The sequence below is a fragment of the Pagrus major genome, chromosome 23, assembly GCF_040436345.1.
Source record: "Pagrus major chromosome 23, Pma_NU_1.0".
Lineage (NCBI taxonomy): Eukaryota > Metazoa > Chordata > Actinopteri > Spariformes > Sparidae > Pagrus > Pagrus major.
In genome coordinates this window covers 22,782,372-22,799,580 of record NC_133237.1, presented here as the reverse complement: position 1 = coordinate 22,799,580, position 17,209 = coordinate 22,782,372, and the positions used below count along the sequence as shown (strand labels likewise).

The 17,209-nt window shown below is 42.3% G+C and overlaps 2 protein-coding genes across 3 annotated transcripts in view; one reads left to right on the top strand and one right to left on the bottom strand.

Annotated features, from left to right (window-relative positions):
• Positions 1–13,432, top strand: part of rhbdf1a (rhomboid 5 homolog 1a (Drosophila)) — a 28,161-nt gene extending 14,729 nt beyond the window's left edge. Inside the window, exons 2-19 of one of the 2 annotated variants that reach the window (XM_073495343.1) lie at positions 3,821–3,965; positions 4,061–4,200; positions 4,692–4,799; positions 6,646–6,859; positions 7,157–7,363; positions 7,569–7,691; positions 7,848–8,011; positions 8,599–8,850; positions 8,965–9,076; positions 9,173–9,247; positions 9,366–9,527; positions 9,638–9,738; positions 9,837–9,900; positions 10,238–10,332; positions 10,454–10,529; positions 10,832–10,932; positions 12,088–12,241; positions 12,387–12,901. In XM_073495343.1, coding sequence (XP_073351444.1) covers positions 3,849–3,965; positions 4,061–4,200; positions 4,692–4,799; positions 6,646–6,859; positions 7,157–7,363; positions 7,569–7,691; positions 7,848–8,011; positions 8,599–8,850; positions 8,965–9,076; positions 9,173–9,247; positions 9,366–9,527; positions 9,638–9,738; positions 9,837–9,900; positions 10,238–10,332; positions 10,454–10,529; positions 10,832–10,932; positions 12,088–12,241; positions 12,387–12,806 — 2,685 coding nt within the window. In that variant the 5' untranslated portion in view covers positions 3,821–3,848 and the 3' untranslated portion in view covers positions 12,807–12,901. Of the gene's footprint in view, positions 1–3,820; positions 3,966–4,060; positions 4,201–4,691; positions 4,800–6,645; positions 6,860–7,156; positions 7,364–7,568; positions 7,692–7,847; positions 8,012–8,598; positions 8,851–8,964; positions 9,077–9,172; positions 9,248–9,365; positions 9,528–9,637; positions 9,739–9,836; positions 9,901–10,237; positions 10,333–10,453; positions 10,530–10,831; positions 10,933–12,087; positions 12,242–12,386 lie in introns of both variants that reach the window. The other variant, XM_073495342.1, reaches the window with a different exon arrangement.
• A 551-nt stretch (positions 13,433–13,983) lies between these two features.
• On the bottom strand, positions 13,984–15,024 carry aanat2 (arylalkylamine N-acetyltransferase 2). The gene is made up of 3 exons (XM_073494754.1): positions 14,868–15,024; positions 14,441–14,595; positions 13,984–14,289 (listed from the first exon to the last, which is right to left on the bottom strand). The coding sequence occupies exons 1-3, from the start codon at positions 15,022–15,024 to the stop codon at positions 13,984–13,986; spliced, it is 618 nt and encodes a 205-aa protein (XP_073350855.1).
• Between the last annotated feature and the right edge of the window lie 2,185 nt (positions 15,025–17,209).

Below are 17,209 nucleotides of genomic sequence, written 5' to 3'. Positions count from 1 at the left end.
TGCTTTATTTTCTCTGCCTTGAGTGTGTTGAAGGTGGCATTTAGAGCTCCATCCACTGAGCCAGCCAGTCTTCTGTTTGACTTTAAGCATCACCTGTGACAGCTGGGCCTCTGTTGTCATTAGCCAGTGCCTTTGTCTGCATGACAGGAGACCATTACCAAGTGATTATATTAAATAATGGCATGGAAAACTTCAATCAGCTTCAGTGTGTATGCTGAACATATAACAATGGATTGCAGCTCCCCAGACAGAGAGAAGGAGTGCTAGTTATGCCTGTCAACCCTGACCATTATAGCCTGCTGGACATCTGCACCTGGAGAGATGTCAGCTTATCCTCTGTGTTTTGTCCTCCTGTCTGTCTTACCCTGCCTAATGGAGAGAATAAGTGGTCTGAAGAGGCATTTTCAGCCCCAGAATTAAAAACAACATACAGGCTTGTCCTGGGTCCCGTGATTGAGTAGGAAGTGTTAGATTCGCACAAGGACCAAACGACGGCAGGAAGCCAGTTTTAGAAGGCGCAGTGTAAAGTTATGGGTGTGGGCGTTTTCCCTCTTTAGATGTGGATCTTGAAGTCAAAACAAATCTTTTTGGGAAACTAGATTAAATCATGATGGTCTAAAGAATGTGCGCCTCAAATCAGCGCTGGGAATGTAAACACTGTGGGAAACTACTGCGCGTTTCGAATTGCTGCCATGCAACATCTCAACCAGAAAAAAGCACAATCACCTTGAGAGTGAGATAAGAAATTGTGGTGCCTTAGCTAAGAAGCTGATCTGGTTCGATGTATTGGTATAGTGTGGCCTCACTAAGCCAATGCTTTACAGCTGACTTTCTTTAACCATCGAACTTGACCATGAACAGATAAAATGCACAATGTCAAGGGAGGGCTAATCCTCCAGCCTGGATAATTGCCAAAGACTGAATTCAATCAAGTCTCCTTCCCCCAAGGATATCTACGCTTCTGAAAGACTTCCTGCTTATGAAGAGCTGTCCTTCTCCGACAGGGATCAGCCTTGAGTTCTTCCTGCTCTGTGCAGTGATTTCTAATTATCACTCGATGGAGAAATGACTGACATTTTCACTGCTCCCTCACAGTGCAAAATGAGTTGGTGGCTGTCGTAGCCATGCTTGCATCTGAGCAGCGACAATGCCAACTGTTCCAGCTTCACTACTCCTGAGACACGAGTCGCAGGCCCATGCCAGTTCGCTGCCATGTTGACTTTGGAGGAGGACAAGAGAGAAAGAGGGAGACAGACTACTGAGGCACTTGGCTTGGCTGTCTGTCTGCCTGTCTGACGTTGGAGGTTTACCTTGGGCTTTGACCAAAGGCTCTAACAGTCCACTGATCAACAGGCTAATGGAAAACCATAACAAAAGCTGCATTAATGCATTAAGTTTTGCTTGCGTCTTCTGTAAGACTGCTTTCACATATCTGTTTTGAAGTGTGTTTGGCATGATAAGAACATTTTTGCTACTGTGCGAGGTACAGATGTGTAATGTCTTTTATTTAAAGGTGTCGGATATTTTGGCTACACTTTCACTTAATTGACATAGTTTGATGTTTTTTTTTTAAGTCTGTCTGTGTGGGTTTATTCTGGCTAGCAAGTAGAAAGCAGGCATAAAGAAACAATGAAGCAGTAATTGCCTGTTAATAGCAATCACTCACACTGAGGGAAACGTGCAAGTAAGAAAGAAAAGAGAGTGAGACAGTAGGAAGCCTCAAGCAGGAGGAGAAGTGCAGTGTAGAAATAATTAGTTTTTAGTTTGCTGCCACCCATCCCTCCTTCTTTCTCTGAAGGCAGAGCAGCATCGACATCAACGACAGAGTTAGAGCAGGAGGAGCCAAAGCTTAAGCAATCAAACAATGTTTAGCATGGAGGAAAATTAGGTTCCCCTGCTGTCTGCTTCGAGTTCAGTCCCAGTGTGTTCCAATCTGCAACCCTGAAGCCCCTCCCTTCACTGATCTGCTCTATATCAGGAGCCCCACTGTTTGAACTAATGGCGAAAGTAATTAAATGTCGAGTGTTCTGGCCTGGGGCAAGAGAGAGGACTGTTGTGCACAAGCAGAGATACTGGTGTCAGATTTGCATTTCCCTAATGTTAGTAGCTGGTCCATGAGAGACACAGAGTCTGTGATGATTCTTCACAAAGCATTTGAAGGCACTTTGCAGACTTTCTTTAGTAATACAAAAAGAGTCACGTTGTGTCCTTTCACTCTGTTTACTGGTCCTCATCTGCCCACCTCTCTCTGTTTCCCACACTCAGAGTCTCTGACTCTGCACCAGCCAGCTTTGGTCCAGTCTGCCTTGCTAATCTCGTATCACAGCTCAGACAATGTCAGTGGAGGTCAAACAACATTCGATGTTAAAGCCAAATACGTGCACAATGCCAAAACTTTCCAGACTGTGGGTGAAAGAAAGATGAAACTCGACTATAACAACTTGTAATGCAAATTACTATTTTATAAAAATCCCATCTAGTTTTTCTGCCTCTTGTAGCACTCTCAATACTTTCATTGTGGCAGAAATGCATCATGTGATAAAGAACCTATACCAGTGACCTTCTGTGAACTGGTGAATTGAGAAATACCTGACGAGAACTAGACTGTGTTTAAATATTAAGACATTGGTGATGACCCCTGCTGCCCTTAGTCTGAGGTTTTGCTTCCGTCTCTGCTGAGATCCACTGACAGCACTTCCCATCATCACTTGGGCTAAAACAGAAGCCTGTGGTGCGTTAAAATGGCAATGCGAAGCAGATGTGGTCACTAGAGGCCATGGACTTTTTTCAAGGAGCTGGATCTGTAACAGGAGAAGTGAGGACATGACCTGTTGTGACTGCTTAAAGCCCAAAGCCCCTGATGTGACAACAGGAATGAGTGTGTATCAGTGCCATCTTGAGAGGCATTTAAACTAAATGAGACTCTGAAATAGCAATAACCTAAGGATGGGAAAGGCATTTTCCAAATTCATTTGGTTTTGTAACAGCTCCATAACTGAGGAGACACCCTCTTTCGCAAGTTTACACATTTGTGCTTTGCAGAAAGGCAGTTATTACTGTGTTAATTCCTCTGCAGAGTCATAGCCTTAATCAAAAATGAATTCCTGACTATGCAAACACACATTTTTGTGGGATAATACTTGATCGTTTGAAGTGCAAATGATGGCTGTGTACTGTTAAGGGCTAAAAGAGTTCAGTTTTCCGTGGGAATTAAGAAAATGACAGGAAATGAACCACCAGGCCCAGAGAAGTGAGGTTAGGCAGTGGGACAATAAAATAAGAGGCTGGTGATAACAAGGCTGCAGCTACAGGGAGGCTCTCTGATGGTGAGGTTTATTGTGCACCTCCCTGGGCCCACAGGCCTCGTCATGGGAATGCATACATAGTCATTAGACTCTTATAGATGTCTGCTGGAAGAAGATCAACTTTTAACCTCAAACAGGGATTTAGTTTGACTTTAACTGTAGAATTAAGGGATTTCTTTTAAGACTGTGAGCTTCCTCACTCTCCAGCACAAATATTTATTGCCACTTTTAATGGCTCTGTGAACTGTTTTGGTCTGTTCTCAGTGGTTTCTACTTTACCAGCTAATGAATAGAAAAATGTAAATGGTCATGCTTGAATCAAATAAGGGGCCTTAGCACCCTCTTGTGAAACAATTTTGCAGCACCCAGCCATTGTGGCCATTACTGTATGTTTTTAGCTGCAAACAATACCCTGAAGTTTTGATGATGTTTTTTAATGGGAGTTACTTAAGAGCACATGTGGTTAATTGAGACTTATTTTAATAACGACATCTTCTCCTTCTCTTTCTGTGCAGCTGGCAGGCCTGGGGTGGGACAGAGAACATGGCTGAACCACGGCGGGAGAGCACTAGCAGCCTGCAGAGGAAGAAACCTCCCTGGCTCAGACTGGACATTCCCACAACTCAGATGTCACTAGACGAGCCTCCCACTTTTGTTCAGGTGTTCTTTCTCGCAAAATCCCATCCTCCCTATAGTTTTATTATTTTTGTCATGACTTGTGTTGACACATTTCATATGCGTTCTTACCCGTGTAGCCGGTGAAGAGGCAGGGGTTCCTGCGCAGTATCAGCATGCCGGTGGAGACCTCTCACCTCCAGTCCCCACCCCGCGACTTCTTTGACACCCGGCGGCCTGTCCTACAACGCCAGTCATCCATCACTCAGACCATAAAGAGGTAAAGGCAGTTAACAACATAGCACTGGATTTTTATATTGACATCTTGATGTGTGACACCTCTTTTGCAGAGAAGCATGCAGATATGGTTGTTTTTTTTGATAAACTATAGTATGTGTCTCAAGTATGCAGATTATGGAATGAAATGCTATGTAATATAAGCAGCACATGCTTATATAAGATTCATGAGTTAAATTGAGGATGTTGGCAGCCCGTGCCTCCCTGCTTACCTTACCTTTTTCCTAATTGCATGTCTGTTTCTGATTAAAAATCTTGATGTCATCTGCCTGGAAATAACTTTCCTAATGTTGTAAGTCTTAAAAAAAAGTCTTAACCTAACAGTCTGCTTTGCTTTCTCTGCATGGTGTCTGCTACAGCACTGTCCAGCTGCACTTTTCCTTCTCACTGCCTGTTGTTGTCTTTTCTCTTTCCTTCTCCTTCTCCCTTCTGTTTCTTCTCTTCACCTTCCGGCCCTGCTCTGCCTGGTCACAGCAGCAGAAGGGTGCGCTTTGAGCGGATTAACACGGTGCCCATTAAGGGGCAGCGGGCTGCTCGCCGCAGCACCAGGAAACACCACTCGCTCTCAAGAACCCTGCTCAGGTACGGCAGGACAGGAAGTCCCTCACATGACTGCAAGTGTTAGGGTCTGGTGGTAAATGTGTATATATACTTTTTTACTATGAGGAAATAAGTGAGCATACCTTATGTGTGTTTATCTCACAATCTTAATTCTGACATGATTTTCCCAATGTTCCTTTAAAAGTGCTGTATACGAATCATCTAGTTCACCTGTTGAATTCATGCTAAACAAATAGAGGGCAACACATCGCCAAAGTAATTGCAAACAGCTGTTATATGTAGCTGCCATTAGCTCGTTAGTTTGGTTAGCTCAGTTAGTAGTACAACTAGTGATCCTTTCCCAGAGTCTATTTTGTTTATTAGAATTAAAAATTAAGAATATTAGAATAAAAACTTGAGAGAGCTTGTACACATCTCCCAGCTAAAACTACAGGGAAGCCCAAGCCATAATACTGGACTATCACTTCTTAACCCTTCTCTGAAATAAGGTCAACACTGTGTCTTCACATTCTGATACTTTTAGTTAATTTCTGTTTTAAACTGGAATTCTTACATATCGCCCCTTTTTTATTCACATTGAAAGTGTTACATATGAGGCACGTGTCACAAGAGTCAAGAGTTTCTTTTTCAGGCACTGGCAGTTGCACATGTGTGTCATTGCCACAAAGACTTCTTTTTAAATGAGTCAGAAGAGGACCTGAAACTAAAAGCATTTTCCTGTTACAAATTCCTCTGTATTTAGAGTTACAGTAATGACCCAGCTGGGCAGCGGGAGGGGCCACACATTTCCCTAAACATCTGTGAAACAGCGTTCATCACAAGAAGTTGTTGCTTCTGAGTGGTACTTGTTAGTGAGTCAGTGTTTTAAGACTGACATGCTGGGTCCTATGGCTTCTTAAGCGGACACTGATTAGATAAGTCTGGATCATATCTATGTTCAACCATAATCATATGAAAGAAGGTTAGCGAGGGCATGTCTACTTCTTCAAAGACAGGCATACATGCTAGAATGTTCGCTGTACAATCATGTCACGACACATATTTTGAGAGCAGAGGAACAGGCAACCAGCAAAACCTTTTCACTGATAGAAAGAGCGAGCTAAGCTAGCTAGAAATGTATTTTAAACCGAACTTCACTGAACATTCACTCTGCAGCTGGTAATTAGTGTAGAAACAGTCTGAACTTTCCTTTGAAGAATGTTTCCACTTCCACTTCCTGCCCTTGGGGTGCAATAACATTGTTTGCTCTGGTACTTATTAGGCTTCGACTTCAACAACGTGATTGCATGTATATTCATCAAGGTTTGGTGGAATGGGCCCATGTGGAAAGTGGAGTAAGACACAATTAAAACCTCAGAAAAATCCCTCATTCTTTGTGTGAATTGGATTTGCTTTCTGCGTATGTCAATAAGGATTAGGAAAATGTGAATAAGTTGGATTTTATTTGCGGCATAAGAACTCCAGTAATCTTTCTCTTGCTCTCTCTTTCTTTGAACATTGACTCTTAGTCAGAGAGAGCGAGAGAGAGAGAGAGAGAGAGAGTGTGTGTGTGTGTGTGTGTGTGTGTGTGTGTGTGTGTGTGTGGCTACCTGTCTTTTCCCACAGTGTCTGGACATAAACATGCCCAGGCTTGTTCCTTCTACCTGTCCTATTACTTGCAATAGCTAGGGCACTTTTTTTTTTACATCCTCGGAAATGCCTTCTTATCAGTGTCACACATGTTTGCCAACCCACTCCGCCATGTACACGCCTCTTAAGAAGATTTTCATGTGTGTCTCTGTATCTTTAGCATTAAATCTGTGTGTGAGAAATGAAGCAGGTGTTTTGTGGCTCAGAGCTGAAAGGTCAGTGTGGTTTGTGGTGTTAGGGGAACAGCGGACTGGTTTGGGGTCAGTAAGGACGGCGATGCTACCCAGAAATGGCAGAGGAAAAGCCTGCGCCACTGCAGCCTGCGTTATGGAAAGCTGAAACCACAGGTGATCCGAGAGATGGATCTGCCCAGCCAGGACAACATCTCCTTAACCAGCACTGAGACCCCACCTCCTCTCTATGTCCCCTCCTCACAGCATGGCATGCAAAAGGTAAAGGAGTATATGCGTTGCTTTGCCGATTGCTGGTCCTGTTGAATCCATATTTATTTAATGAAAATATATCATTCAGATGGTGGAGAGTCATGTGCTTTAAATTGAAAAATTATGTTCTTGAATGTATCAACATCATCTTGGCACGCAGGTGCATTTTGACCACATATTCTCCTTACGTTAGCCAGTCTCTTGTGTTCAGTCCATCTTTAATAACATGTAAAATGTCTGAGGTAAAACATGGCCATATTGTTTGGCTCTTTCTAACTACCAATTGTTGAACCCATTGGTCTCCAGATTGTGGACCCATTGGCGCGAGGACGAGCCTTTCGAATGGTGGAGGAGGTGGATGGCTACAGCGTGCCTCAGACCCCCATCACCCCTGGAGCCGCCTCGCTTTGCTCTTTCACCAGCTCCCGCTCAGGTCTCAACCGACTGCCTCGCCGACGGAAGAGGGAGTCTGTGGCAAAGATGAGCTTCAGGGCTGCAGCAGCGCTCGTCAAGGTGAGCTAGAGGGACGAAACCCACCAGCAGGTTTAATACAAAAATGTAAAATGCATGCAATAATTGAAAATAACTGTAACAAAGCGTTTGTCTACATGTTCCTTTCTGCACCTGTATTTGATTTTATTTTGTATTACTATATTACCAATTATGATGGAAAGATTACCACTGTGAATGCATATATGTGTGTGTGTGTGTTTCTCAGGGGCGCTCAATAAGGGAGAGCACGCTAAGACGGGCCCAAAGACGCAGCTTCACCCCCGCCAGCTTCATGGAGGAGGACATGGTTGACTTTCCTGATGAACTGGATACATCTTTCTTTGCCAGAGTAAGGCAGAAAAAACAGCAATGTTTGTTGTTATTATGCATCCATGTGTTTTTTTTAAAATTTGATAATAAATCTCTAATTCTAATTTAAAATCCCACAAGATTACAACTTTTTGAACCTCTACTCACTATTTCTCTTCCACTATGGCCTTTCTAGGATATTCTGATGCAGGAAGAATTGTCCACGTATGCAGACGAGGTGTTTGAGTCTCCATCTGAGGCAGCCATGAAAGATGCAGAGCCAAGCGGCAAGAAGGATGAGACGGAGCTGACAGGCAGTGCCCTAGATAAGACAGAGCTGGAGAGAAGTCACCTCATGCTGTAAGTTACTAGACTGTGCCCACAGTGTTGTTAGTGATTCAGGCTGTACTGATAACACCATTTTTAAAATAATGATTCACACCCATTCATGTTACCTGTAAGTAGGGGTGGAAGATCGGGCGATTTTAGATCATCATTGATCGAGTTGTGGAGATTGCCATATTTAATGTGCTTCTACTTCTGTTTCCAAACTTTACATAACCTCATTGACTAGCAAGCCTGCACTATGTGACCAAACCTATAGACGTATAGTAAATAATGCTGTATGAGCTGTCACTAGCAGCATGGCTTATGAGGAGCTTGTGTCAAAAAAGAACTATCTTTGACAATATATTGTGTTTCAAAGGTGCAAATGGAGAAATTCCTAGCTATTTGAAGTCTATTTTGCAGTCTACAAGGCAAACATTACAAAAAGAGATGACAGATTAGTTTTTCTAAGCTCTATTGATACCAGTCTGATATGAATATGAATATTATCTAGTCTCAATCAAGAGTATAAAGTCTATTTCGAAACTCCCAGATAATGAATTACATGATTTCTTTTCATTTCTGTCTCTCCCTTTTCTCTCCTCTGTTAACTATTCCAGACCTCTGGAGCGAGGGTGGCGTAAAGCCAAAGAAGGAACTCCAGGACCACCAAAGGTCCCCTTGCGGCAGGAGGTTGTGAGTGTTACCGGGCAGCGGCGTGGTCAGCGCATCGTTGTACCTGTCAAGAAGCTTTTTGCCCGAGAGAAGAGGCCTTATGGATTGGGCATGGTAGGAAAGCTCACAAACCGCACCTACCGCAAGCGCATTGACAGCTACGTCAAGAGGCAGATAGAGGACATGGATGACCATAGGTACTACATATCCCCACATCTGACTAATGAGCGCTTTTTCTCTGCTTCTCGACACTGATGGATGCTGACCGTTGCTATTCTTTTTTTAAACTACATACTCTCTGTGTCCTCTAGGCCTTTTTTTACATACTGGATCACCTTCGTTCATTTACTCATCACTATCCTGGCTGTATGCATCTATGGTATTGCGCCAGTGGGTTTCTCCCAGCATGAAACGGTTGATTCTGTAAGTAACAGCAGCTCAATGAGATGACAATATTTTCATCTCATTATGACTCATTTAAGATTAATTATACTCCTTTTTTTATTTCTTCTTATTTAGGTTTTAAGAAACAAAGGTGTGTATGAAAATGTCAAGTTTGTACAGCAAGAGAACTTCTGGATCGGGCCGGGTTCGGTAAGCACGCTTCTCTTGATAATGTTTCACAGATAAAAAATAATACAAGCAATAATCGTGGAAATATCTTGAAATAAATACAACATTTTTGATTTTCCCTTTATCTACCAATGGTTAGGAATCTCTGATCCACTTGGGGGCCAAATACTCTCCATGCATGCGGCAGGACAAGCAGGTGCATGATCTTATCAGGGAAAAGAGAGCTATCGAGCGCAACTCTGCCTGCTGTGTGCGGAACGATCGCTCTGGCTGTGTCCAAACGTCAGAAGAGGAGTGCTCGGTCAGTAAACAAATCCAGTTTTTATTTGTGTTCCCTGACCTTTAAAAATTCAACGACAGATAGAAGCTATGGGAGGTCCTGACCCCCTCTGTTTGTGGTTTTATTTCTAGAGTACTCTAGCTGTGTGGGTGAAGTGGCCGAGGCATTCCAGCACTCCGCAGTTAAATGGTAAAGACAGACAGCATGGCTCTGTGTGTCATCAGGACCCCAGGTAAGATATAATGGTCAAGGTCTTCCATTTTAAAGTGCACAATATAAATTGGCTGATACCTGTAAATATAGTGTTTGTTATTGTTTGTGTCATTACAGGATATGTCTAGAGCCTGCCTCAGTATCACCTCATGAATGGCCTGATGACATCACAAAGTGGCCAGTGAGTACAGTAAAACCCTCTCTGGTATTTAGACATAAAATGGGGGCTCGGAGATTACAAATAAGGTTGTTATACTACAGGCGATGTGACCTTGATAAAATGCTTGGAGGAATTAATTATCCTTATTTCTAGCATTTGAAAAATAAAGGAACACAGTTAAGATTTGAAAAAATTACATAACGATTGGTGCTTGCAGGCTCCGTCCTTCCTGACAAATATGCAAATGTATCGGTTGGTGATATTTTTTTGCATTTTGACGAATACAGGTCTGCTCTGATGAATATTCAAAGCTTTAAATCACTGCTATCAAAAACTAAAACGCTGTTCTGGGTTTTAGATTTGTACCAGGTACAACACAGGGAACCACACCAACCTGCCTCACATAGACTGTACCATCACAGGCCGACCCTGCTGCATTGGAACCAAAGGGAGGTGAGAAGAGCCTTTGAATGATCCTATGACAAACATTTATCCTGGACAAGTAAGACACATTATGTATGACTACTTTATTACTTTTATTGATTTACTAATTGGTACTTGTTTTTTTTACAAGGTGTGAAATCACATCCCGAGAATATTGTGACTTCATGAAGGGCTACTTTCATGAGGAGGCAACACTCTGCTCTCAAGTAAGGAACTTTGTCCTTATTAACACAAATGAAACATTTTAACTTCTCATTAGGAAAAAGGAGAGATGCTGTTTTAATAAAAGCTAAAATTCAAAAAAAAGTTTGCTGCATCTGTTGCTATTTTAATCGTGTGTCCCATTCTGTTTATTTCCTGAATACGAAAATAGATAAAGTGAGAGCTCACCAAATATTTCCATGTTGGAAATGTGTAGAATCAGTCTTTATTTGCATGTCATTTGTGATCTTTGATCGTCACATTAATAATATGTGTTTTATTTTGTCTTTCCTATGTCCTCTTTCAGGTGCACTGCATGGATGATGTATGCGGCCTGTTGCCTTTCCTCAACCCTGAGATCCCAGATCAGTTTTACAGGCTCTGGCTCTCACTTTTCCTGCATGCTGGGTGAGTCAGATGCTGTCAGGATCATAGAAAGTTTGCCTGGCAAAAAGAAAATGACAAAGGAGAGAGGGGATGTATTTGATTGTACTATTAAAAATGTATGTTCATAGAGTTTTTTAGTTTTTTGTAGTTTTTCTAAAGGACCAGCGTGTAGGATTTAGTTGCATCTAGCAGTAAGGTTGCAGAAAACACAATTATGAATATAAATGTAATTTCTGCCAATAGATCCCCCCAAATTCTACACACTGGACCTTTAAAATAAAAGAAAAAAAGACTGTGTAAAGCATGATAGTAGAAAATGAAAGCAAATCTAACCAGAAGCGCAATTTAGCAGATAAAGTCAGTCTATGAATTTTAAAAGAGCTGAAAGGCAGCTTTGGCTCATATACTAGATCAGTGTTTTCAAGGACACCACACCCAGCGGTGAGGAAAAGGATGATTAAAAGATCAGAATCAGAGTCAGGTTTATCGGCCAAATATGTTTGGCATATACAGGTACAAGGAAATTGATCTCAGTTGTCAGCAGCTCTTGTTGTACACGTAGTCCCATCACAACAAAACAAACGCACAGAAAGATAAGGAGACAGTCAGTAAATATGTAAGAGACGGATATAAAAACAGAAGACAAACAATAAGCAGCGGAACAAAATAGCATGCCGTGGCTAAAGGTGAGGTTATTGGTTGTTAACTGTGTGCATGCAGAAATGCAAGAGTGCATAGCGGTGCAAGTAATAGTCTATTGGTAGTTCATTAAAAAACACACATGATGGCTAAATGTACATCACTTGCTATCAGTGGTAAATGGAAAAAAAGTATTTTACCAAAGTACTTCAATGTTCCTGTGATAGAAGAAGTCAGTCAGTCAGCACAAAGAGCTGACCTCACAGTTAAGGGGAGCAGTGCTCATGCTTCATCGTCATGCTGTCTGTTATCCGTCTCCAGGGTAATTAAACAAAGTGCCCTCGCTACACGAACTCATTAAGCTTCAATGAGATAGAGACTGATTTTGTTGATGGGCAAAGTCATTGGGCTGTTGAGGGGTTTGCCTCTTCTCCACAGGGGAATTATGTTCCCCACACGTGCAGCTTTTCACACGCATACGCACACATATGTCACATTGTACACACATGAGCACTTTGTCCATTTCCGTCCTCCCAGGATCCTTCACTGCCTGGTGTCGGTGGCTTTCCAGATGACCATCCTGAGGGACTTGGAGAAACTGGCGGGCTGGCTGCGCATCTCAATCATTTACATCCTCAGTGGCATCACTGGCAACTTAGCTTCAGCCATCTTCCTGCCCTACAGAGCAGAGGTGATCACCAGTCAGGAACATTCATGAAATATTAGTGCAGAAATATTATTAGAAATAGTATTAATGAGTCATACCATGTGTTATAAATGTTTAACATGTACATTTTTGGAGGCTTACGTCCATCTCTCTCCTGTCTGTGTCCCAGGTGGGGCCAGCCGGCTCTCAGTTTGGGATCCTGGCCTGCCTGTTTGTGGAGTTGTTTCAGAGCTGGCAGATCCTTGCACAGCCCTGGAGGGCCTTCACTAAGCTGCTGTGTGTGGTGCTCTTTCTCTTTGCCTTTGGGCTGTTGCCCTGGATCGACAATTTTGCCCACATTTGTGGCTTCATCTCTGGCTTCTTCCTGTCCTTCGCCTTTTTACCGTACATCAGCTTTGGCCGCATGGACCTGTACCGCAAACGCTGTCAGATCATCGTCTTCCTGCTGGTGTTTGTCGGGCTCTTTTCAGGCCTTGTGGTGCTCTTCTATGTCTACCCAATTAAGTGTGAATGGTGCGAGTTGCTCACCTGCATCCCTTTCACGGACAAATTCTGCGAGAAGTACGACCTCAACGCCCACCTCCACTGAAGTGTCAGCAGTGTGAGCGAAAACAGAAAGGCATCAGGTCAAAAGACGTGGACTGACAGATGATATCAGCCAGTCTGTGTCTCCACTCTGCCCCTGTGTGACTGTCCCCTTCTCTGTGAACAATGACAATATACTTGTGTTTTTTTACTCTGTCTGTATGAATACCTATGCCACTCATCTTAAGGACTTCCTTTAATCACCTCCCTGTTCACCGGCAGTCATTGTCACTCCTACACTGTCAAGTGAAACAAAGGTATGGCACTTCTGAACCTCATCAAAGCTCCCAGCTGCCCTTTACATGTGAGGAGGGAATTAGAGAAGCCAACGCTGGTACAGAGAGAAGGATTTTTTTACATTCACACTCCAGACAAAGGTTTTATTATTATTCAGACAACCTCATACAGAAGCAGGGACTAAAATCAAATATTGATACCTTTGGTGCCTTGTTGATAAATGTACCAACTACTGCCATATTTTTGTTACATTATGCTGAGCACTCGAATGTTTTCTTTTATTTGTTTATTGCTTCTCAAGAAGTGATGATTGTTTCAAACATGGTAGTGTTTTAGCTACCTGTCTTCTCACATGTAACTGAAAACAACAGTAAAAAAATCTACAAATTGAAATGGTCTGTGACTTTCTCTAAATTACCAGAAAATGCCTGTTGAAGATTGTATCAGTTTATTCAAATTATGCAACAAAGAAACAGCAAATTTCTTTTGACAATCCAAACATTTTTAATGTCAGTTTTTACAACCCCAGATGTAATGCATAACATTTTTAATTAATTGCGTAAATAAATCCAAACCAATAAATAAATGGAAAAACAACATTAAACTCACAAAACCAAGATGCTACTGTTAACAAAAGGGATATAATTTGATGTCTGGTAAGTCAAATTATCAACTGCAAAGCCACTTGTTCCTTTTTTTTGTAGCATGAATCCACTCTTGTCCCCTCTGTCCTCACACGGTCCTTGTTCGGTGGGAAACTGTGAGGTTCTGACAGAAGGAGGTCCAGTAAGACCTTGTTACCCATACTGACCCCAGTCCACTGGTGCATACTGGCTCTGTGCCTTTATCTGTCCAACTGTCAGCTGTGTTGCGTTAATCTTTTCTGCCCTGAGTCCATGTTAGAGGTGAATAAGTGGAAGGAGGGTGGGGTAGGGACTGATGGACTAGCAGCCGCTGTTCCGCCTTGTGTACGCCTGACCGCCGAGCGTGTACTCCATCTCTTGGAATTGCATGTTGGATATGGAGATGGCTGATGGCCCTTTCTCCTTGAAGCCGGCCTTGAGGTAGAAGGGCACCAGGAATTCCTCGCAAATCAGCAGAGCTCGGCGGAGGCCTGGTACACAGTGCAGGTACTGCAGGTAGCGCCACAAGAGGATGGAGCCCTTGCCTTGCTGTCGACAGTGACGGTGCACTGACAGCACATGGATGTGCACAGTAGGGGTGTCTGGAACATGTTGAGTCATTGCCTCCTGGAGAAAATAGATTACATAGAAGGCATTAATAATGTCAAAGCAACCATGAGCCAACATTCACATAAATCAGAGCAATTTTATCAAAATTATCAACTTTCATGGAAAAGCAAGATTGGTCGTCTTTACAGTTTGTTGAATGTCTTCATACCTGTGAAAGCCTCTCCTTGCCCCAGCCAGAGCCGATGATGAAAGCTACCAGCTGTCCCTCCTCAAACCAACCCAGTGACAGCTCAGGGCACTGACCCAGGAAGTTAAGCACTTCATCCAAGGTAAGTGGACACTCTCCAGACACAGAGACAAATGCTGAGGGTGTGAAGAGAAGCAGTTGATACAGTGGGTCATGTCCTGAGAGTCATGATGATGACGATCAGAAAAAGAAATGTGCACCAATCAAGAAAAAACTGGCACGTATACAATATTTAACATCCAAACAGCACTTAAGAGATGATGCATTTATAGCTTCCCCAATGACAGTATATACAGTATATTTTCTTTTTACATGTAGAATGTCAGTCAACTTCTTACCTTTTGATATACAGGTTTAAAACACATATCAGGTTAAATATATGACTTACCTTCTCTCTCGATCTCAAACACACTGATGGCATCCTGTGGCGTGAGGTTTCTGAACTCGCTGGCAGGGAGTGTGTGTCGTCTCTGTCGCAGGAGACTGACAGGTGTCTTCAGAGAGAAGGGCTTGAAGAATGGTGAACCACTGACCTGCTGTGTCATGATGCCTCAATAACACAAGAATAGAGGTTCTGAATATATGTCAGAACTCTTCTTTTCCAGCCTTTTGCAATACAAACGTTGTACAGATGCTATCTATGATGCAGTCAAACCCAGCCAGCAAAACTTTCTGAGTTTGTCCTACAGCTCTGACTGTAATGTGGCTTGCTTCAGTAGGCAAGATGCTGACCTGCGTGTCCCTCCTGCTCTCTCCTCCTCCAGCTTCTCTTTGTCTCTGTGAAGTGGTCGTCTCAAAGTAGGATAGCTGGCTGGGCACGTGTCTCCAAAGTCTCTAAATCCCCCGCGCTGACATGACAGACATTTTGTTCTTGGGGTATTTCTTGCACGATTTATATGTTTTTAAACATCCCAGTTCAGACACAGACAATTTAGTAAGTGCAGCTTTTCATGGTACATATTATAATTAGACACTAATTTGGATTAACCTCAGTGTTGGGCTTTGACAGCAATTAGCTGTGTTTTCCCCACATCTTAATTAAGAGAATCTATCTTATTTTTAGAAATTGTATATAGGTTATGCAACGAGTATCTTCTTGTGATGATGAGATTTTATGCCGGACCAGATGAGAATAACTCAGTCTGATTAATTAAATCAATGTTCACCTTGGACAGGAAAAAGATGCTGTTGAGATGTGATGAGATTAGGATTAGTTTTTACTTCGCACATGTATATCAGCACATGCACTGACTGTAGATTTCCAGTATGGATTTTTCAGGGTGGGGATGAGCGAGAGGTGGTGTGACTGAATGCGGTGATAGGCTGATGTGGGCTAATTTAACTTTACTGAGTGAGGGTGGAGATTTGTGAGGATTGCTGTTGGGATGATTTCATGCCTCAAAGAGGTTTAGCACGGACTAATTAAATGAGAGAGGACTTGCTTTGACTGCCCTGAAGTAACCCTGTTTACACAGACTGACAAATCCTTTCAATTGACTACAAATTAGTTTTTTCATGGAAAGATAATCCTAAATCATTTTATGAATTTTTCCAGAAGCTATTCTTATGAAATCTGCAATCTGCACCTGCAAAGTTTGAAAGCAAACAACCTGTTTTTGAAGTGGCCTTGTTTATTTCTCTGCAGAAAAACAGGCTTTACACCACAATCGCCTGGATTTGAGCTTAGCCCTAATATTGTTTAATGTAGTCTCAAGAGATCAAACCAAAATAGAATTGTTTTAAGGATTATTGTTTCACCTCACTGCTTCCTCTTGGCATTCACTACCGTGATGAATGGGAAATCTCCTACGTCATCCGGTCAGCTGGCCAATCGCAAATAGGAGAACATCTCCACTTGTGTGATCATCAGATGTTGGAGGAGAACACAGACGCAGTTGTCCAGAGATGAATTGACCTTTTCTGACCTGCAACTCTGTCAGTCTATGTGGCCTGTGAAGGGAGGGGCAGTCGGAAATAATTCCTCAAGGCCTCTTAAACAGCCTGTCATAGCCAACTGAATGACAAGGTTGAGTTTTCAGAATCCCAGACATATGTTTCAGCTTTTCAGACAAGCTGATACATTTTAAAAGGTTTAGGTAAGGAGACAGAACTTTGGCTCTCTAGATTATGAATATCTGCAACATAGGAGAGCCGATAGAAGATAAAAAAATGTCTCTAGCTGACTGTCATAGACCCTAATCTCATTTACAGCACGTGTGTGTATACGCATACACTTGCACACATAATTTCTCAGTGTATTATGTTTTAACAGGCAAGCTTGAGGCCACAGTGTAACTGAATACTCAATAAACTTTACACTGGTGTACACCTGTTGGTCCAGTTGAGCAGAGAGCAACAGTTAACCAACACTGCAGAGGAATGTCAATATGTTTGAAATCTGAAACACCTAACTGAATTTGTAATGCCTGTTTCAAGATGCAAATGAAAAATAAAACACTATGTAACTGCATCACAATTTTAAAGGTCCAATTTATAATTTTCTGACCATATACATCACCATATTTTGCAGTTTATCTCACAGATGGAAAACCACAAGTGGCTTTTCTTAATGTTTAAGTTAACAAACATTACTGCTGTAAATAAACCTTTAACAGCATCACAAAACATGATCTATTGTCTACTTTTGTGTAAAACAAACTAACTGTTGTGAGGAGCAGACACAACAGTTAACAGTAGCCCAAAATCACAATCACGTTGCCTCATTGGGCT

Coding starts and splice junctions, on each gene's coding strand:
- aanat2 (XM_073494754.1), bottom strand. CDS start 15,024: ATGACACAGCAGGTCAGTGGTTCACCATTCTTCAAGCCCTTCTCTCTG. Junction 14,596..14,867: donor GTTTGAGATCGAGAGAGAAG/GTAAGTCATATA, acceptor TCACACCCTCAG/CATTTGTCTCTGTGTCTGGA. Junction 14,290..14,440: donor GCAAGGAGAGGCTTTCACAG/GTATGAAGACAT, acceptor TATTTTCTCCAG/GAGGCAATGACTCAACATGT.